Raw genomic sequence first — 22,449 nt, forward strand, 5'->3', positions numbered from 1 at the left:
ACAGTCTAGCTGGGACAACTGGGTTTTGCACGGGATCCTTCTCGTGCAGTCTAGGTAACAAATGTCTCAGCCACTCATCCTCCGCTCCTCTCCTCACCCTCCCAACTCTTCCAAAAATCTCTGGATCAGGAGCCCTCAAAGTCTGAACAGCAGGACGGGGCAAACGGATGTACAGAACGCAAACGCCATGCAACAAGATCAGCTCCTACGAAGAGACTGCTGGGTAGTCTTTCCCACCATCCAGAGAAAGAATCCCAAATCTGGGAAGAGCGAGAGAAAAAGGGCAGAAAAAGTTCTCCTTTTCTTCAGAGTAACACATGCGAGCACTTTAAGAGTCTGGCATGTCTCAGCGTTTCTGAAGTAAACTCTATTTTCTTTAGATGAAAGAGATAAAAAAAAAAAAACCACTAAGAAGTCAGCCCAGTGAAAATTGCTTTGGCCATTCATTCACCTGCAATAAGCTGCAGAAGCAAGGAGGAAAAAAAAATCAATCGCTTCTGATTTATTTATTCATTCATTTGTGCACATCCTTTTTCTCTAATGTAAAAAAGGTTGTCAGCTGTAATTTTGCAGGTTGTTAATTTTTTCAAAGAAAAAAAATAATCCAACCTTCCTATTGGTTGCCCAGCATCTTGGCACAGGAAACGCATATTTAATTAATTATCCTGTTGCATATAGATTATGTAAGGAAAAAGGTGGACTGATTTTGCTCATTGAATGTTTCTCCAGTATCTACAATCAGGAGGCCACTGAAATACTTTTAAGTCTGGTGACTCTAGAATCGCACGCTAGTTAAAGCAATGTGAGTTTTCACCATAATGGTTGCTTTATTTCTTAATCAGGGTGGTGGGTACAGTGGTGCTCATTTTATTATTCTTTAGGCCCTTTGGCACATCTTAAATATTTCATACTAAATACTGCTAAATCTCCGAATCTTCTACACCAGCTTCTATTCTGGGCTGCTCAGAGCTGAGGGTAGAGAAGGAAAGCTAGAAACGCCAAAACGTAATTGCAATAAAAAGAAGAAAATGTACGAGAACAATTTTGGAAGGATGTTTAAAGTTTTAAAACTATGCCAAATAATTGAGATCTATTCAAAGAGAACTGAATTCTATTATAAGCCCCATATACACGCAATTATTGAATTATTCTGAACACCTGTTGAAATTGGGTAATAAATTAGCCAAACGAAAATCATCGGGCACCTGGTCAAGCACACGGCGTGACCCACTCCTTCAAATTTGTGGACATAATCTCTCCTCTCATTACTGAACTGTAAACTAGAGCTTCCTCCCTACCGCAGGGGAGACCATGCAGTGGTGTGACTCTGTCCTTGCGATCTCCAGCATTCTGAAGAGATGCAGAAAAACGTCCCAGTCTTCCAACCAGGAGCTAAGGGAGCTGACTGTCTCACCCTAAAGACTGCCACGGCCCCCAAGTCCCATTTTTTTCTCATTGCCAAGAGGAACCAGTCTTGGTCTTCCCATCTTTCCACCATGACATTAAAGCCAACTGTTCTGTCCTCCTGTGCACAGAGAGAGGAGAAGAAAGATGGTCCCCACTAAATCTCCGTCTACTTCCCAGCCTCCCTAGAGCCCACGTCTGCCACCACCTCCCTGTTCTGCGTGGACAAGGTTTTACCGTCCAGAATGACCTTCCACTCTGACTGCGCAGTCCTCACCACCTGTCAAGCCTTTAAGGGGAGGAAGTGTGCCCAGACGGGGTCGAGAGAAGAGGATGTGAGGAGAAGAAAGAAGGAAAGACCATCAGACACCATTTACACCCTGTCTCATCGGCCAGTGGGGAGCAGACGTTCCCTCACCCCATTATTTTTCTCTAAAAGCAGGGCTTTTGCCTGCGTGGGGAACTGTAAAAAGAAGTAACACTCGTATAAAAGCTCTAAAAAATAAGATTCTGAAATTGGACAGCTTATTTGTGTCATTTCTGAATACCGTTAGACCAACTGGTTTTACTTCCTTCCCGTGACACTCACACACCCCCACGCGAGTCTCCAGGGTGAGGGTGCCGCTCCGCCGAAGCCTGCCTTGTGCACCAGCGTGCAGGGACACCTGCTTTACCGGCCTCACTTGATAAGGCAAAAATCTTCCCTCTGCTCCGCCAAAGTTAACAGATGGCTGGTCCTTTTTGGTACACAGGCGTAAGCGTCTTCAAAATAACCTTTCCCTTTCACGTGTGCCAATTAATTAAATGTCACCGTAATATGTCCCAGCCGAGGGGGGAAGGGAGACACGGGAAGACAAAGGGTCAATGGAAGAGAACAATGAGGAGAGGTCACATTCTCCTACCTTCACCCGACGACCCCGACAGATCAATGATCACATACACTCTTCCTTCTGGCTCCAGATCAATCTGCAATGAAGAAAATGACAGTGGCTCGGTTAGTGCCTTGTGGGGGTAGCCCAAGAGTTCCATGACTTTTCCACCCCAAATGGCTAGCACCTAGAGTCACGGCTCCATCCAATTTATCCCCCTGTAGTGTGCCGGGGGGACCAGGAATGCAGGAGATGCATTTATGGAATGTTCCGGATGCAGCACAAGGAGGTCTGATATAGACCCAAAAGACAGTGTCATCCCAGTGGTTCCCAACTGCAAGGGAAACCTGGCATGGAGGATGCTTGACACAGGGAACCTCTTTGGGACACAAAACTATCTAGAGATGTTTTTGATTGTCATGACTGGAAAGGGAGGGCTGCCACCGGCATCTCATGGGTGGAAGCTAGAGATTCTGCTAAGCATCCTATAGCAGACAGGATGGTCCCCACAACGAAGCATTACCCATCCCCAGAAAGCCAAAAGTGTCAACGTTGAGAAACCCCAGGTTGCATCATTTTCCCAATAAGGAAGCTGAGCTCAAAGCTGTAGGGTAGGTGGCAATGCTGAGATTCAATGATAAGACTGTCTAAAGAAACCCATGTCTAAAGAAACCCTTAGATGACACAAATTGCTCACAGGGGAGGAAAGAAAAGCATATGATGCTATTCACACTCAGGTGTTTACAATCTCATGGGGGAATTAAAAAACAGAGAACAATGCTGAACGCAGCTTAATGATGAGCAGCAGAGGATCACGGATCAAGTATCTGGCGAGTTCGAAATCAGTGTAGAAGAGCAGTCTGGGAAGACTTCATGAAGACGAGAAAGGGGAGTCATTCAAGGTGGAAGAAACAGCATATGCCCATACGCCAAGGCTGGGAATGTGCACGGTGCTTGTGGGACACTGAGGGGTGCCCGCCCCCAGGTTGTGTGTTTGGCATGTTTTGCAAACCCCACATCCTACTAAGGTTGTAAAGAGTGAGCCAACACCACTAAATTCTTACCATCAATCTTCTCCACCCACCCTCACCTCCCAGCCCACCTCCAAATCCAACTAGCTACTTCTATACAGAACCAGGCTGATTAGAAAAGTTGACGTCTTTGCAAGGTCTGAATTATCCTTACAGAAACTGTGTGCTCCATGAGAGAATAGTAACTCTGGAAACCCTGGATCACCAAGTACCCCCGGTGGCCTATCCTCGCCTCCACAATTCCATCTGTCTATGCAGAACTTTAATTGGCTCATGCATGCCAGGCTTGTCTCCCCAGCAAGCTGTGAATTTCTTGGGGGCAGGAACCCCCACCCCTCCTTATCGTTTTCATTGTCCCCAGCAAAGAGCAGGCACTCATTCAGCAAGCAGTACTGAGGAAGTTTCAGTCTGGTGAACACCTCCTTCTCATTCAACGTTGAGGTTACCTCCTCTCTGAAGCCGTTCCAGATATTCCCAGTCAGGATTAATTATCCCTTCGATTGTGCTGCTATGGTACACATGCATATCTGAACCCTGGCTCCTAATACACTGGAATACATTGTCCATATGTCTGTCTCCTCTGCTAGGCAGAGCCAATGAGAATCACATTTGTGTACCTAGCGCTCACCTCAGTGTCTGTTAGTCAGGAGACACTCAATAAACCTTCGGGGAGGGGAAAAGACTTTACGTTTGGAACTCTGAGAGCCTATTCTGGGGTCATATGCCCCCGCCAAGTCCCCATCCCCAGGAAGGCCTGCAGGCATGTGATCTGTACTAAGGTGACATTCAAATGAAGTGGGAGGGTAACAAGAGGTGGCTTTCCCAGGATTACCACATATTCCCTCTGAGGTAAAAAAAAAAACTCACTTGGGACTGATACTCTCCAGGTCCCTCCGTCAGCATTTCACGCCACTCGCAGTCCGGGTTCCCCGAGACATTCATGAGCCCCACTTTATTTCCAGACCCGGTATTTAGTGGTTGAGAATATTTAAGGTTTCTCTCAAAATTTTCGTTCTGTCAACAGAGGTTTTCAGTGCCTCATAGGTGAGGCCCCTGGTGATACTGCAGGTAGTCTGTCAGGGCAGGGAGTGAGGGAATGCGGAGTTCTTTGGGGGAGGGGCAGAGGGAGAGGGAGGGAGAGAGAGACTCTTTTGTTTGAGAGAGAGAGAGAGCATGCATGGGCACTGGGGAAGGGAGAGAGAGAGGAAGAGGGAGAGAGAGAATCCTAAGCAGGCTCCACACTCCACAGAGCCCCACACAGGGCTCGATCTCACGACCCTGAGATCATGACTGAGTCGAAATCAAGAGTCAGCTGCTTAACCAACTGAGTCACCCAGGAGCCCCTGCCGAGAGTTCTCAGCTTGCCCCACAGGGGCCACTCACCTGAGTTGGGAATCTTGAGCTTGGGACCCAGATGGGAACCCAATAGCAAACTGGTGATGCCACGCAGTGACTCTCCCCATCCTCTCCGCCCCAAGAATCTGTGATTTTAGGTTTCTGTCTAAAGAAAATGTTCTCCAGCACCCTCACCACTAGGAATCCCCACCCCCTGCCACTGCCACAAGCATAACCCAGCCCCCGCACTAAATTACAAACAGGAAAACCAACAGTCAGCTCCACTGAACAGAGCCAAACCAAAATCCCGTCCCTGCCACAAATATCAGGGGTCCTCTTGTCCGAGAGCATGGAATTTAAATAATGTATGCCTTTTAGAGATTAGATCATCTCTATTAAACCCTGCCGGCTAAATGAAACAATTTCTCATATCCTCCAACTCAGAGATTTCCCACGACTACGGGCTTCATTGGCAAAGTACAATGCTATCTGTGAAAAGCGGGGAGGGAGAGAGCGAAGGAATGAGATGGGCCGGGAGGCCTATTTGAAGGCAAGCGGCTTGCCTCTCTTTGCAAAAGGGGAGTGAGAACTTGTGGCAAGACAGGTCATTGACGATAAAATGTATTAGGATATTAAACGTTCAAGATAGCAATCAGAAACCATTTTAGCACCCACTGCTGCTTCAATGCCGATGAACTGCATTTCCAAACAGAAAAAGAGAAATTAAGCTTTTAAACATGCCAAAAGCAACAAAGAGCTTTGCAGCCTGGGCAGATGGCCACAGAGTGCTGGCGGAGCCCCAGCCGGCCCAGTGAGGAGGCGCTGAGAATCCATGTAGGGAGGTCGGACTTCTACGCAGATGACTGGAGGGTTATCAGGTACAAAACGTGGTGGAGTGTGGTGTAACTTCATGGTCAAATTAACTGAATCTCAAATTGGGCTCACAATGACCTGGCCCGGATAAGGAAGCAATGTGGGTGCCCAGGCCTGCACAGCCCCTGCAAGCTATCCGTTGCCATCACCATCAGGCGCCTGGCACTACATAAAAGCAGGCCTCCTCCCCCCCTCCCAGCCATTCCCAGGGTTGGGGCTAAGCTCTTTCTCCTGCACTCAGGGTTCCTCCAAATTATCCCAGATGCGACTCTGTTTTCCAAATCTCCTTGAAACTCATACATTTACTTGATGAGTCTTCCCAGCTACAATCTCTATTATCTCTGACTGTGTTTTCTTTAGACCTCTAGCACCTTTGGCTACCCCCTCCAGCTTAGGTCAGGAGCAAGCCAGTAGAACAATGGGGAAGACAAACACAGTCTTTGGAGTCAGACCAGGGCTGAATCACGGCTTGGGCAATCATCTACCTTCCCTGAGCCGTGGCCTTAGTCTCATCATCTGTGAAATGGGTTGTTGTAAAAATTCCCTGAGACTCCCGCACAAAGCTCTTGGCCCTCAGGAGATACTCGGTACGTGGTGGTGATGTGTGAACTTCCTGGCTCTGTGGCCTGAAGCAAGTGACTGCCTTCTCTGAGCCTCAGAATGCTTCTCTGTGAAATAGAGCTAATAATAAGCCCTGTGACGTTTGGGCTGTGGTGATGTTAAATGAGATAATCCATGTCAAGCGCTCAGCATGGTGCCTGGCACAAAATCCTCAGTAACCACTGGTGCTATTATTTTTAAAAAGCCAAGTCTTCCAATGTGCTACTTAGTCTGATGTTCCTTCCACTCTGTCAAGCTTTTCTCCCAACAAAAAAGGCATTTTCTTGCCCAAAGTTGATATTATTCCATGTTATTCCAGGACGACCTTACAGAGTTGGGAATATCAAATAAAGCACTGTGGTGAGGGTTTCATGCACAGCCCGTGGGGAGCCCAGGGGCAAAACAGGTGATAGCCCTGGTCCTCAGAGGGTCATGAGGTGCTCATGAGGGAAGGAGAAGGGGAGGGTGGCCGCAAAATGCCCAGGTGCCTGCCATGCCTCACGCGCCGTGCCCGGTGCTTAGTCGGCATTAGCTTATTTCATCTCCTGTGAGGCCAGCATTGCTCCCTACTTTTCAGATGGAAAAACTGGAGCTCCGAGAGCTTTATGCCGGATTCCCACCCAGGGCTCCCTGGGTCACATGGGACAGAGGAGTCTGCCAGAGCTGTGGTCTCAAGCCCTGCCCAGCTTGGGAAGCCTTCTGGGACAATCCAGTGCCAGGCCTCCCCTTCCCATAGGCCTCTGGCTCTCTGCATGTTCCCGCTGCCTCTCAGGAGCAACAACTGGCTCTCCAGCCAGGCTGGCTGGAGGCAGGGCAATGCCTTCAGCACCTTCCCTGCCCCGCCAAGAGCTCGGGGCGGGGGGGGGGGGGGTAGTCCTGGGCAGAAGCAAGAGCTCTATTCATTTGAATGAGGAGAAAGGCAATGGGGAACGAGCCCAAACCATAGAGAAACCCATGAAAAAGGCCCGCTCTGAAAAGCACCAAAGTATCACAGGCACTCCTTGGGATGGTGCCCGACTTCACAAACCCTTCGCACACATCATTTCATGTAGTCCTCACAATTACTTAGAGAGTAAGTATGATGTGCGCCACTGCATGTGTGAGAAAGCTGAGGCTAAGGAAGGTAAGTGGCCAGTACAGCATGGCTAGGGAGAACACAGGGGCGCCGTTCACAGGGGAGCCTAGAATGCCCTAGAGCTGCACAGCCTGCAGTCTGAGCTCGAACCCTCAACTCCTGCCTCTCAGTCCAACAGTTCTCCCCCACACCTCACCGGCCCAGTGGGAAATCCCACCGAGGCTGTGGCACTGTGACCTGCAGGTGTCTGCACCGCCTGTGTTTTGAGGGTGATCGAGTTCGAGGCAAAGGAGGTAAGAAACTCACAGTCAAGCCTCCTCCTAACCATAGGCTCAACTTCCACCAGAGACCTCTAGGCGAACCTTTCCTTGGAACAGCCCGCAAAGGTCATACATGCCCAGTTTGAGTTTCGCTTCCTTTTCCCGCTGTTGTCAGGTGCCTAGGGGCTAGAACGAAGCTACAGGTAGGGAGTGGGTCAGAGGATGACTCCAGAAAGGATGAGGAGAAGGGAGAGAGGCTTGCGCTGCGTGTCTTGCACCAATTAAGCCCTAGATAATAGACCGTTTCTTTTTTACCTGGAGGAGGGGAGGGGAGTGAGGAAGGAGGAGGCAGAGGGGAATCATCAAGAGAGGAATTCCACGGTTCCTTTCCAAAGTAGGGGTCCCACTTCTCACCCCTTTTTGCTGGCCACTGTCCCCTGGAGGAACCACAGTCACACTAAAGTCCCCAGAGGCACCCGGCATGGAAGAAGCACACCAGACAGAGCAGGAGACCTTCACGCAGCAGACATCCTCCTCACCCTTGCTTCGGAAAACCCAGAACGATGAGGCGCGATGCTGACCAAGTCTTGAGCAGCTGTTGGGTGCTGATTCTGAAGCTAGCAGCTGATCAAAGACTTCATTTGAGGAGGAGTTCGCTACTAGCCCTATTGGTAGAGTGCACTGTTTGAAAGTAGAGGGTGCCCATGTAGTTAAATATTTCAAGTTGTCCCATAGCACTCACTTTCATAAAAGAAGGGAGACGAGGATTGTTTCTTTCTCACTTTCCACGGCAGTGCAAAGATATGATGCACGCTTTAGAGTACATCCCTGCAGGGCACAATCCTGCCTGAGCAGCACACCGGAGGGATTTAATACATATCGTACACGTTGGCTCAATGGATGAATGGCCTAACTTTCAATTGAGTCAGCACAACTGAATTATGGAGATGATTCATTTGGGAAGCTAGCAACCTGTACACAACTGTTCCTAGCAGCTTCATTCAGAACGGCGAAATATTGGAAACAACTCAAAGTCCCAACAATAGGTAAATGAATAAGCAAACCATGCTGCCTGCCCGTGATGGAATTTTGCTCGGCCATAAAGAATGAACTACTGATATCTGCAATAAGATGGATGCTACGAGAAAGAAGCCAAACATATCAGAGTACATAATGCATGATTCCACTTATGTGATGTTCTAGAACAGGCAAAACCAATCCAGAGTGACAAAAGGCATATTCATGATCTCCCAGAGGTGAAGGAGGGAAGTGAATACAAAGAGGGGCAGAGGAACCTCTCTGGCCTGGGGGAGGTGTTCTGTACCTTGATCGAGGCGGTGGTTGCAGGAACATACATATGCTTTGTCAGACTGCATCAAGCCTAATGCTTCAAATGAATGCACTTTATTGTATGTAAATTATACCTCGATTAAGTAGTTTTTTAAAAGGGAAAAAAGAAGCCATCACTTCATTTCACAGAAGGATTCCTCTATGAGTTTCCTTTAATAACAAATCATCTTCCCACCCTCGGGGCATTTAAAATTTCATATTCCAGTTTTAAAAATAAAAGGGTTCATTCACAGTTTTTCGAGTACATCTGTCACACAACATAATGTACACCTACCTGTGTAGGTACACACATTCACACATGCACCCACGTGTGCAAAACACACTCACAGGCCAGCCACCTTCTTCTGTCTTCTGTGATCAAAATACAGTAATAGCAAGAAAAACACATCCAAAATGTAGGTTTAAGAGCCTGCTGACTTACTTAAATCTGTCTGTGTGTGCGTGTATCTCAAGACAATTAGACCAAATGCTCTAGAAGAGTTTTTAATGACCTTAAGGACGTAAATACCCATGGAGAGGGAGCTGCTTAAATGAAATATGGTACATCGTGTGGTAGATCGCTAGGCAAGCCCTAAAAAAAGAATGGAAAGATCGAAATGTACTGATATGAAGTGATCTATGGGATATATTGAGTTGGGGGGGGGCAAGGTACGATGTGTTTATTATGCGAGGCTACTGTGTGAATACACCCCCCACACACACTCTCACACTTGTTCCACACTATCTCCAGAAGAAGTCTTTTCAAAAAAAAAAGATTTTATTTATTTATGACAGAGAGAGACAGAGAGTGAGAGAGGGAACACAAGCAGGGGGAGTGGGAGAGGGAGAAGCAGGCTTCCCACTGAGCAGGGAGCCCAATGCGGGCTCGATCCCAGGACCCCAGGATCATGACCTGAGCTGAAGGCAAACGCTTAACCGACTGAGCCACCCAGGTGCCCCCTCCAGAAGAAGTCTTAATCAACAGGACACAGGGGTTGCCTCAAGACATAGAAGGGGCACGAGAAAACAGGAAAAGGCTGATTCTTCACTTAAGCTCTTTGAACCCTATGATTTTTTAAATCATGTTCTTGGGTTAACTTGCTACCAAATTTAAGTCAATACCTTTTTCTCTAGCTATTTCTAACCTCCAATCCCCCAGAGAGCAGCTTGCTTCGGTTTCCAGATGCATCTTAAAGATACGACCCTCGAAACTGGCTAACAGATTGCTTTCCCATCCCCTGTGGCCAGGTCATGGGGACCAATCAAGCAGCAGCCCTCATCTTCACGTGGAAGTCCTGCTGATGGGACTGGAGGCCTATGTTGCAGATTCTAGCTCTCCAAGGCCACAGATGGAGTAAACTCAAGCTAGTACTTGCTTCCTCTTTTTATTTTATTTTATATATTTATGAGAGAGAGAGAGTGTGCAAGTGAGGGGGGGGAAGGGAGGGGCAAAGGAAGAGGGAAGGAGAAGCAGACTCACTGCAAGACCCTGAGATCATGACCTGAGCTGAAGGCAGACACCTAACTGACTGAGCCACCCAGGCACCCCCTGCTTCCTCTTTTCAACAGGCTCAGAAATAGACCCAGAGAGCTGGCTCCCTCTGAAGACAGAAGTGGCTGAAAACAATTACCTCTATGTGTACTCAAATGCTCTCCAGCACTGGGAAAATACCCAAAGGTGCCCAACCTAATATCAGGAGTGTGGAATGGTTTACAAAACTTCATCCAGGAACAGTCTAGATTTTCTAGCTTCCTTCAGGGAAATGGCAGTGCATGACTGTGCATCCCAAGAGGAGATGGTGCATGCAAACAGCAGGAAATGTAAGCACCTGCCACCAGTGTTCTGAAGTGAGAAATAGCCCACCACCAATCGGCACTTTGCATTTTGCGTTGCAATGCTCTCTCTCCTTGGGTGTATTTGTATGTATGTGTTGTATTCTACATTTCCCATTTGTTTCACTAAGCCAATACATTATAGTGATTCAGAGAAAAGGCTCTAAAGCTAGCCCTCCTGGGTTCAAATCCCAGCTCTGCCTGTTATAAGCTGTGTGGCCCTTGCTTCAATTTCCTCATCTATGAATTGAGAACCTCAGTGGCATCTGCTTCATGATGTGGGGAGGATCAAATGACATGGTGTAGCACTTGGAGCCGTGCCCGGTACACTGCTAGAAGCCTATAAATGTAAGGTGTCGGGCCAGTATTGTTCCTTCCTGCCCAGACTGTGAATCAAGGGCTCCTTTGGGGGGTTCTGCAGTACTTGCTCCAGGGCTAGGCGCAAGGCAGGTAATCACTAGAGACTCCAAGTGAAACTGAATGGATTCACATAGAACAAAGACAAGCTGAGTAAGGAGCTCAGGAGAGTGCAACCAGAAAAATCATCTTCAAACTTCCCTGTCTCCGTAACATGACAACCCAGCAGAACCTCTGACCCACGGCTGCTCGCAAAGATGTTCAGTTCTTGATTCCCTTCAAAATCCAAGACGTATAATTGCTATTCATCACTTTTGAGCTCCTCAAGAGAGACTGTTTTGTTCGTAAGAATAATCACAACCCTAGTAAACACCCTTTATTGAGCACTTTTCACACGTCATCTGTGTGAGGGAGGTAATACCCTTATTCTTAACTGTTTCAGGGATGAGAAACTGAGGCTTAAGGATTTAAGTAACCTGCCCACCTTCTCACAGCGAGAAGATGAGAAACCTGGATTAAAGCAGGGCTCTCCAACTATGGACCCAGTGTTCCTATTGCATTTTATAAAAATCCCAGAAGCACAAAATTTAAGAGTCATAAGCCACTTGGAAATCACTTGGTTAAAATAAGCAAAGAAATACAAATTAAAGGGTAAGATTTTTAAAAAATTTCTTTTCCCTATCAAATGAACCAAAGTTGCTTTGGGGCTATGTATTTTTCTGTTATTTGTTTATCAAAATATAAACAAAATCAAGTGTCATGATATGCTCAGTTTTTATTTTTTTTTAAAGATTTTATTTATTTATTACAGAGAGAGAGAGCATGAGAGGGGGAGGGTCAGAGGGAGAAGCAGACTCCCACCTGAGCAGGGAGCACAATGCAGGACTCGATCTCAGGACTCTGGGATCATGACCTGAGCTGAAGGCAGACGCTTAACCGACTGAGCCACCCAGGTGCCCATGCTCAGTTTTTAAAAATAAAAAAAACTACATGTGAACTTATAATGAGAACCGACAGTCCCCTGCCCCATTATTCCCCAGGGGGAGCCAATTTTAACAATTTCTATTTGGGTTTTGCTGGTGGTCACTGCCATGTCCCTAAATAAAATGCTTTTACCTCAATTTCCTGATTTCTTATTTTAGACATTCTCTTTCACCTTGCTGCTGTGATCGATGAGGATTTAGTACACTCACCACCTACCTCCACTTTCCCCTTCCACAAAATACACATCGCAATTCTCAGTTCCTTCTCTATGCTCTGCAACTGCAAAAAAGCAATCCAAAATGTCAATTTCTTGTTTCATCGACTATAGATAATATTCCTTGACCCTCCACATTATAACTAGAGGACATTAGTGCTTCTTCCAGCCCTCCCTATCCTCTGACCACCTCTCCCATCCACCCCCGTCCCCACCTCTGTCTTTCCTATTAGATCATCAATGATGACAACACTGACGTTTGGTTCTCTAACTGTAATTGAGGTCCATGTTTTCCATATATGTTGTTTCAGAAATCTGAAAACAAATTGATAGTGTTTATTTATTCTAACATTTAAATGGCATTACATATGCTTTCTTTTCCATGGGTCCAATGTGACAACCCGTGTGCCACTCAATGGAAACTCTACCTTGTATCAAATTTAAATGGATTTCTCCCCCCCACTCAACCAATTGCATTTCTCAGATCAAGTTTTCCCGGGGTCCTTTTCTCTTGGGGTTTGCCCTTCTAGAAACTCCCACTGTCCTCCTTCCTAATGGACTGACTGCTCTCTGGCCTGCTGCACAGCTGGAGTGCTGTGACTTCTTTTCACTGCTCTGCTGGATGCACCTGCTATTGCTGGTATCCATCATCTTCTTTGTTCTGGGTTATTCCCTTGCTTTTACCAGTAAAGTACTCATTGAAATAAAGTACTGATTGAAATATTGATTAACAGTGCCTAGAAAGCCAGCTAAGACATGCCTGTCCTCACACACGATTGATAGTTTGGCTGGATATAGAATTCTAGGAGGAAAAAAAAAATCATTATCAGAACTTTCTTTTGCTAACATAAATATTGCCAGTGAAGCTCATGTTAGCCTGATAGCTGTTGTTTAGTAGGTGACTTTATTTTGTTTTCATTCTTTGGAAGTTCTAGGACCTTTTTTTATCTTAGTGCTGTGAGCACTAAGATAAAGGTTCTGCAGAACGGCTGGCTCCAGGTGAGGCTCCAGTCCCCTCAGCACCTGTTCCAGGCCGTGACCCTTTGGTACTGCTATTCTGTTCCATCAATTGCCACCCTGCCCTCTACCTTCATCCCCAGAAAGTCACTGAAATAGTTTGATGAAGCTTCTTTCTGCTTACTTAGGTGTTATACAATTTTATCCCTACACTTTTACCTTTTTCTATTATTTAGATGGGGTCTTGAGGAGGCAAAGAAACAAACATATTTGCTTCAAGACTACCCTGAACGGAAAATCTAAAAAAATATCATCTTAAATGATATATAATCCAGTGCTGGTGAGAGTAGAGGAGAAACAGACATTCTTCTACACTGCTGATGAACTGTAAACTGGCACAAAATTTGTAGAGAAGGGTTTGGCATTATATAACAAAAGTCCTTTGACCTAGCAATTCCACTTCTGGGAATTTATCCCAAATCACACATGTGCAAAACAATTTAACAACAAAGATGATCATTACAGCATTTTTTAAAAGGGTAAAATTAGAAACTAATTGTTTAACAATAGCAAACTATTTAAATAAGTTGTGGCATATTCAAATCATTAGATACCATGCCATCATGAAAAAAGATCTTGCTGAATTATATTTAATGACATGGAAAGATATGCAAAATACGGTATTAAGTGAAAGGAAAAATGAGATGATAAAAGAATATGTATTCTATGGTACAATTTTGTAAAACAAAAACAAAAATGTGTATGGCTGGATACATACACAAAGGGGAAAAAAAAGATTACCTGGGGGAGAGTGGAATAATGTGTGAGTTTTTTTCTTTGTACATATCTATACTTGTCTAAGCATTTTATTTTTCCTCTATGTCCCACTATAACTTTTGTGACAAAAAAAGAAATCAAACAGTGACATTTTTCAAAGTGCTGGAACAAACAATCCTAAAATTTGTATGGAATCAGAAAAGACCCCGAATCACCAAGGAAATGTTGAAAAAGAAAAACAAAGCTGGGGGCATCATGTTGCCTGATTTCAAGCTATATTACAAAGCAGTGATCACCAAGACAGCATGGTACTGGCACAAAAACAGACATATAGACCAATGGAACAGAACAGAGAGCCCAGATATGGACCCTCAACTCTATGGTCAAATAATCTTCGACAAAGCAGGAAAAAACATCCAATGGAAAAAAGACAGCCTCTTTAATAAATGGTGCTGGGAAAATTGAACAGCTATATGCAGAAAAATGAAACTCGACCATTCTCTAACACCATACACAAAGATAAACTCAAAATGGATGAAAGACCTCAATGTGAGACAGGAATCCATCAAAATCCTAGAGGAGAACATAGGCAGTAACCTCTCTGACATCGGCCACAGCAACTTCTTTCAAGATACATCTCCGAAGGCTAGTGGAACAAAAGCAAAAATGAACTTTTGGGACTTCATCAAGATAAAAAGCTTCTGCACAACAAAGGAAACAGTCTACAAAACAAAGAGGCAACCCACAGAATGGGAGAAGATATCTGCAAATGACACTAGAGACAAAGCACTGATTTCCAAGATCTATAAAGAACCTCTCAAACTCAACACCCAAAAAACAAATAATCAAGTCAAAAAATGGGCAGAAGACATGAACAGACACTTCTCAAAAGAAGACATACAAATGGCTAAGAGACACATGAAAAAATGTTCATCATTAGCCATCAGGAAAATCCAAATCAAAACCACATTGAGATACCACCTTACACCAGTTAGAATAACAAAAATTGACAAGGCAAGAAACAACAAATGTTGGAGAGGTTGTGGAGAAAGGGGAACCCTCTTTCACTGTGGGTGGGAATGCAAGTTGGTTCAGCCACTTTGGAAAACAGTGTGGAGGTGCCTCAAAAAATTAAAAATAGAGCTACTCTATGACCCAGCCATTGCACTCCTGGGTATTTACCCCAAAGACACAGATGTAGTGAAAGGAAGGGCCATATACACCCCAATGTTCATAGCAGCAATGTCCGCAATAGCCAAACTGTGGAACGAGCCGAGATGCCCTTCAACAGATGAATGGATAAAGAAGATGGGGTCCATATATACAATGGAATATTACTCAGCCATCAGAAAGGATGAATACCCAACTTTTACATCAACACGGATGGGACTGGAGGAGATTACGCTAAGTGAAATAAGTCAAGCAGAGAAAGTCAATTATCATATGGTTTCACTTATTTGTGGAACATAAGGAACAGCATGGAGGACATTAGGAGAAGGAAGGGAAAAATGAAGGGGGGGAATCGGAGGGGGAGAAAGAACCATGAGAGACTATGGACTCTGAGAAACAAACTGAGGGTTCTAGAGGGGAGGAGGGTGGGGGGATGGGTTAGCCTGGTGATGGGTATTAAGGAGGGTACGTACTGCATGGAGCACTGGGTGTTATACGAAAACAATGGATCGTGGATCACCACATCAAAAACTAATGATGTATTGTATGGTGACTAACATAACATAATAAAATTAAATTAAATTTAAAAAGAAAAAATCAAACAGTAAATTTGTTGTTGCTTGAAGAACACTGTGTAGCTCAATCCCCTCATTTACAGGTAAGGAAACTGAGGCACAGTGAGGTTATGCAATCCATTCAGGCACCTGAGTAAATTACCCACAGCCAAAAAAGAGGGAAAGGAAAGAAAGGAAAGGAAAGGAAAGGAAAAGAAAGGAAAGGAAAGGAAAAGAAAGGAAAGAAAGAAACGAAACTCAGTTATCTTGATTTTCAGTCGAGAGCTAAGGAGCAAGTTAAAATGAGACACATTATTTTAAATTTACGTATTTTTTAAAGTGTAGTTTTCTGGTCAAATAGTAAGAGTACTATTCAATCTTAATCAACTAGGCATATTCTCTTTCTCTCATTCTCTCTTTTTTTTTTTTCTTTTTTGAGAGAGAGAGAGAGATAACAAGCCAGGGGAGGGAGAGGGAGAGACAGAATCTTAAGCAGGTTCCATGCCAGTGCTGAGCCTGACGCAGGGCTCCATCCCACGACCCTGAGATCATGACCTGAGTCAAAATCAAGAGTCAGATGCTCAACTGACTGAGCCACCCAGGCGCCCCTCAACCAGGCATATTCTTAATTAGATACGATTTGAACATATTAAAGAAAACCTTCCATAGCTCAACCAAATGAAACACACTAGACTACAAATTCTTTTCTTTGATCAAACCTCCTTCTCTACATGACAGTGTTCCTCTGTTTCTGGGGGTGATGTGGCCTACATTTTTACACCTTACACACTGTTGCCTTCAAACTACCTTTCATGTAACAGACTTTCATAACAACATAGACTTTGTCCATCATATAATGAGCAGACATTTTGGCTATGACATGTCCATACAGTGCCTATCACCTAGCTATGCTGTGTTGCCATCTTGTTCTACAGGGATTCTTTGGAATATATTCCCCCATTTGTCTTCAACATTCTAGAAAACAGAAAAAAATTAAAACAAAAAATGCTTCTGCTACAAAAATCAAGCAAAAAGAAAAACAGAATTTATTAGGCCTGTCAGAATAAATCAAAATTTTCCCTCCATTGGATACTCATCGGTTGACTCTACTGAGTTTGGAAGGAAAACAAATTTTTAAAACTTCTAGATTTTGTATCAAAAAGGTGAAGAAGATGTAAATAAGAAGTTTGGCATAGTTTCCAGTTTTCTGGGATAGAGCCTGCCTTAACATGTACTCTAATGACCATGCATGAATATTAAGTTGGATTTTTTTTCTATAAATAAATGAATATATAAGCTTATACATACAAATTATAGATGAAAGCATGGACTATCTCACCTCTGAAAATGAACAACTCTCTTTGTACATTCTGTTCTAATTTTCTACACCTTAATGAAGTCCTAGGCCTTATAATATGAACAGGTTAATGCAGAGGGATGCACAAATTAGACATATGTGTACTGAAGCCCACATCAACATCTGAACTAGAAGGAAAGAGATTTCCTAAAGCACACAGCAAAGGAGATCTGAAAATTGTCTCTTCAAGCTCTAAATGTCAGAATAGTTCCTTAATTCACAGTTTTCTATCCCGGATATTAGATTTCCATATATTTTGGACAACCACAGAAAAGAGTTCTATCACATGTACATTATGCTACAGACCAGATGAGATAGATTTTATGAACTCAAATCTACTTTGTAAGGACAGTCTCGGCCATCTATAATCACTAATTAATTAATGGAGTCGGGCTTGAAATAAATAGAAGATATAAACCACTACCCAAGTATAAAGAAAGCTCTCAGCCTTTTGAAGATATCAAAGAGAAATAAAATTTAAAACATCCAGTTCTATCCTCAAAGTAGTCAGTGCTTTGTTTATTGCTCAGAGTGGTTGTAAATGGAACCTAGTTTTGGTTAATAGATCCTTTCTAATGTGTTGAAGCTGTTGTTGGTTTTCATTTAGAGTATCTCATGCCTTGGTTGCAGAAAGGCAGTGTTCAAAGTTTGGGTTTGGTGACTGTGTGTTAACGTATGTGTTAATTCATCGAGGAAGGCCTTCCTGGTACTCGAAGGAGCCAGAGGGCAGCTGGAGATGAGGTCGGAGAGGTGGGGTATCATGAGTACATGGGCTTTGGCTCCCAGTGAGATGGGGAGCCAGGGGAGAGTCTAAGCAGAGCAGTGACACGCTGCGACTTACACCTTGGGAGGGTCACTCTGGCTGCTGTGTAGAGAATAAACCTCAGGCACAGACAAGGAAGCAGGAGGGTGGCTTAGGGGGCTATCATCATCATCCAAGTGGGAAACAGTGGCGGCCAGAAGGGGTGATAGCACTAGTGATGAAAAGTGGTCAGACTCCAGGATATTCTGACTGCTCGTGGATTGGATGCCGGTTGAGAGATAAAAAGAGGGCTCAAGGATAGTGTGGAGATACCTGGCCTGAGCCAAACATGGAGCTGCTATCAGCTGAGCAGGAGACAGAGCAGAGCAGGACGGGTAGGAGTCGCGTGCCGGAAGGAGGGTTTGCACAGGCTTGGGCGGACACGCGTCTGAGACAGCCAGGGACAACTGCATACATGCAGAGAAAGGCCTAGGCTTATGGTCCGGATTTGGTAGTCACTAGCAGGTAGATGGTACAGATCCACAAGCCCTGACCCACAACCCTGACTTTCAAAAGGTTCTAAAAATTTGGCTTTTTCTGAAGTTTGGGCCAAAATCATTTAACAAACCCTGACCCAGGCTAACACAAGGCTATTTACTGTTTATATTTACTCCATTTAGTGTGAATGTTTATACCTTTGTGCTGGAAATATTTATTTGTTTGATCAGGAAGTCCTGCCCTAGAGTCTGCTGGGGGTGTTGGGTAGAATACATACTATGGGAACCTTCTAGAATCAGAAAAAAAAAAAAAAGTGATTTCTAAACAAATCTGGCCGTAAGGGTTTTGGATAAGGGGTGTGGATCTGTAGTTTTGAGCCATGACACTGGAGGGATGAGAACTGATCCCAGGGGCCCTCCAACACAGAGAGATTGGAAAGAGGAGGGACCTGCCCAGACATCTGAAAAGATCCTCCTGCAGAGGCCTGACCTCCAGTACCCTGGGTGGAGTCAACTTTGACTTCCCTCCTTCTTCCCTCCAAACCACCACCACCAAGTATCCACCAGGCACTCATCACAGATATGTGGCTTATAAAAGCCTTGGTTTTCTTAGCGTTCTCTGTGTCTTCAAAAGAGATGGCAAAAAAAAAAAAAGAATCCCCCCCCCCACACACACACACAGTTTTTATTAAGCCTGTTAAACACTGACTTCATGCACTGCTGAACTACTCACTGCACTTGTCGTAAGGTGGGGTGTGTGTGATGAGGAATAAAAACTGTAGAAAACCATAAATAAAGCTTGTAGTTAGCATCAAGGCATTTCCTGTTTCTGGGAAGCCTGTCTGCCTACTACTGTTGCTCTAACAGATTGAGTGTCCCTCCTTCCACCCCTAAACACCCAAACTCCAAAATTGTGTCAGGACGCAGTGGCAGGGGATGCAGTGGGGCACCGCAAGTCCCGGGCCTGTGGCAGGAAAACCCTGCAGTGTGAGGTGGTATCTCAGCCCCGACCCAAGAAGTCCCCTGGGGCTGCCATGCCACAGGACCCCCACAGGGGCAGCCTTGTGTTCTAAGGCAAGACAGAGAAGGGTGGGAGGGTTTAGATCCGAGGCCAGGGAAGCTGCCACTCACATGGCTGCTGGGCACGCCATTATTCCTATGCCCACTCCAGGGGATAAACGTGCTCTGGAGTGGGCAGGTTTGCTGAAGACAAGTAGCCTTGTAAACAATTACAAATAAGAATGAAAAGGTACTCCTACTCACAAATCCATCTAGCCCCCCAAATGGACCCAGGCTCTGCTTCCTTCCCAGGCCCCACTACCCAACCCCCCCCATCGACTTCTCCTGACCTGGATGCAGATTCCTAGGCTCAGAAGACCTCCTCCATATCAGCTTAAACCGTTGGCCCATTTAACTTAAGAAAGAAGAGACAAGAAATCTCTATTAGAAATTCCGGGTTGGGGCGTCTGGGTGGTGAAGTTGGCTGAGCAGCCGACTCTTGGTTTCGGGCTCAGGTCATGATCTCAGAGTGGTGAAACCAAGCCCCCGGGGGGGCTCCGTGCTCAGCAGGGAGTCTGCTTGAAGATTCTCTCCTGCTGCCCCTCCCCCGCTCACTTCTCTCTCTCTCTCTCTCTCTCTCTCTCCCCCCCTCAAATAAATAAATAAATAAATAAATAAATACATTTTTTTTTTAAAAGAAACTCTGGGAGCTCCTTTATTCAAAAACAGTTGAGCAACACACAACAAATGGAAAATCGGTCATTGGTCAAGATAAGTGTTGAAACTAGGCAGTAGATCTGGGGGGGGGGCATTATTCTGCTCTGTCCACTTCTGTACATGTTTGAAATCCTCCGTAAGACAAAAAGAAGAGGTAGAGGAGTAGGAGAAGAGAGGAAAAGAGGGATTGAGGGAGGCAGTAAGCACTCAACGTCACTATCCCAAGTGGACCCATGTTCCATGGCTAAGTGTAGGTTTTCTTGAAGACCTCAACTGGGGAGCAGGGTGCCGAATTTAACTCAAACCCTTCCCACCTCCTGTCCCAATCAATTCGACCCAATACCTTGCCAGGGACAAAGGGATGAGTAATCACAAGCCACTGCTGTCCAGTCTGGTCCCCATCAAGGCCCCTCTGAAGAGCCTCCCCACGCCCTTCCCCTGACCCTCTCGTGCAGATAGAGTAAAGCTGCCCCTAAAGTTGCCTTCACCATTCGCAATGCTAAGTGCTTTGGAGAAAAAAAGGAGTTGATCACTTCATGCTTTCCCTTCTTCATAAAGATGTTTTCCCTGACTTCAAAGGCTGTCTGTTTACCTTAGATGATTAGGGAGAATTAATGGAACTAATCGAGTTAACAATATGACGGTCCTGCTGAAGCCTGCAAATTATCCCCGATTCCCTTTGATGGCTTCGAGATTACCTCACCACCATCAAAACCCAGGAAACTTCCATATGCCTGTGCTTGGCTGTGCCTCCATGGAAAGCCAAATGTGCAGAGTCAGCACTGAGCAGGACAGAGGCCTTGGCAGCCTCCAGGCTGTGAACGATGGGCCATAGAAGAGCCAGCAAGCTGATGAGCATTCCCCGGGAGTGCAAAGCTTGGCCCACGTCAGCCAAGCCAGACACCCTGCCCTCATGCATGCCGGGAGCTGTGACCTCGGCTGGCAACGGCTGTGCGCTCCAGCAGCGAGGGACAGAACCCGCTGCCCAGAGCACACACATCTCAGATGCCTCTGTGGTTACACAGGCAGAGCTGGGCATGCCCCCCGGAGGTGGAACTGGGCCCGGGAACAACCGAGAAATGAAGTGCAGCCAAGGCGATAGGTGCGGAAAACCTGAGGCTCTCTGTCACAGACAGACGGAAGGTGCCCTCCTGGGAAGCTTGCAGGTGGCACACACACCAAGCAGGGAGGGGAGTGGGAGGTTGCTGCCAGGGCCCACTCCTGTCTTCCGCTCTGCCCCCTGCCCCCACACACCTACCGCTGTGGGTGATTCTCCTACAGTGTGACACAGTCCCCGGTACCTCAGTAGCCAAACATAAGCAAACCCACCATCACTTCTCCTCACAAGTCAAGTGACTCTGATTCTTTCATTCATCAACCAGTCGGGGAATAATAGGCTTCCCCATTCAGTGGGATCCAAGTCTTGCAATCACCTGTCTGAGAAAGCGAATTCCATTGCTCAACCCCCATGTGAAGTATTTTCCAACAATTTCTCTTTATCCGGAAAGAACAGAGGACCAAAGTTCCTGCTGGAGAACCTGGCAGGCCCAGGTGTGCTGTTTGAGGAGGTGAGATGGATATGGGTGTCAGGGCCAACTTCTCAACCTTCAGAATCACAGCAATGGGAATTCACTCCAGTGCTCAAAGTCCTAGTTGAGCCCCCTTTCCTCTTCACCAAGTCTCTTGGGGCACAGGGCTTGACAACAGGGAGCAACCTCAATGGGAGCCTGGACTCTGCCAGAACAGGTTCCCATTCACTTATGTCTCCCCAGACCCAGCAGGGCATCCTAGCACGGCACGGGCAAGCGGGCTGAGGGTGGGGTAAGAGGTGTTAGTCACAGGGGAGTGACTATCCCAACCAGAAGACTAATGAGAAACTTCATGTCTCTCTGGTGTAACATTTTGTTTGGGCTATTACATATCAATCATAGGACCTCTTGTAGGAATAAGGGTAATTATTAATGTGAGCTTATGTTTTGCATAAGGGAATCATTGCCAAAATAAAAAGCTAAGAAGCAACTCTACTTACAGAGAGAGGTTAAAAAGCAGACCTTCCTAAGAGAGAAAACAGAAGTCAGTCTCAGGAGAGAGTTAACCCTTGATTGTGCAGCACATTCAGTGAGTGACATAGATTCACACCTCGTGGTCCACAAGCATCCCCACATGCTCCCCTGTTACCGCCACGTCCACGGCCCAGCCACCTGAGTGAACCAGGCCCTTTCTACTCTACTGCCCAGGGTCCTTCCAGGGCATGCAAAGCCGGGCAAAAGGAGCAAACACCTGCCGAATGGGGGATCTCGGGCAATCACCCTTCACTGCACACTCTCCCTGACCGTATCTCCTGGGGCAGCGAGTGGGGGCACAACTCGGGCTGCTTTCTAATTTTCCCAAGAGCCATAGCACGGCACGGCAACCTCACACTGCCCTCGGGGCCCAGCCTAACCCCTCACTCCCCCCGGGGGTGGGGTGCTCAGGCTTCCTTCTCCGGATAGCAGTGCTCTTAAAATGCCACGGG

At 45.9% G+C, this 22,449-nt stretch overlaps 1 protein-coding gene across 4 annotated transcripts in view; it reads right to left on the reverse strand.

Moving 5' to 3' along the window:
* PRKCE (protein kinase C epsilon) overlaps positions 1-22,449 on the reverse strand; it is a 474,803-nt gene that overhangs the window by 294,077 nt on the left and 158,277 nt on the right. For 3 of the 4 annotated variants that reach the window (XR_003524573.1, XM_027621307.2, XM_027621308.1), the window contains exon 2: positions 2,307-2,370. Coding sequence is in view for 2 of the 4 variants with exons in the window: in XM_027621307.2 (XP_027477108.1) it covers positions 2,307-2,370 (64 nt within the window). In the remaining 2 variants the exon portion in view is untranslated. Of the gene's footprint in view, positions 1-2,306; positions 2,371-4,687; positions 4,761-22,449 lie in introns of those variants that run through there. The other variant, XM_027621310.2, reaches the window with a different exon arrangement.

The sequence above is a fragment of the Zalophus californianus genome, chromosome 8 (genome assembly GCF_009762305.2).
Source record: "Zalophus californianus isolate mZalCal1 chromosome 8, mZalCal1.pri.v2, whole genome shotgun sequence".
In the NCBI taxonomy this organism is placed as follows: Eukaryota; Metazoa; Chordata; class Mammalia; order Carnivora; family Otariidae; genus Zalophus; species Zalophus californianus.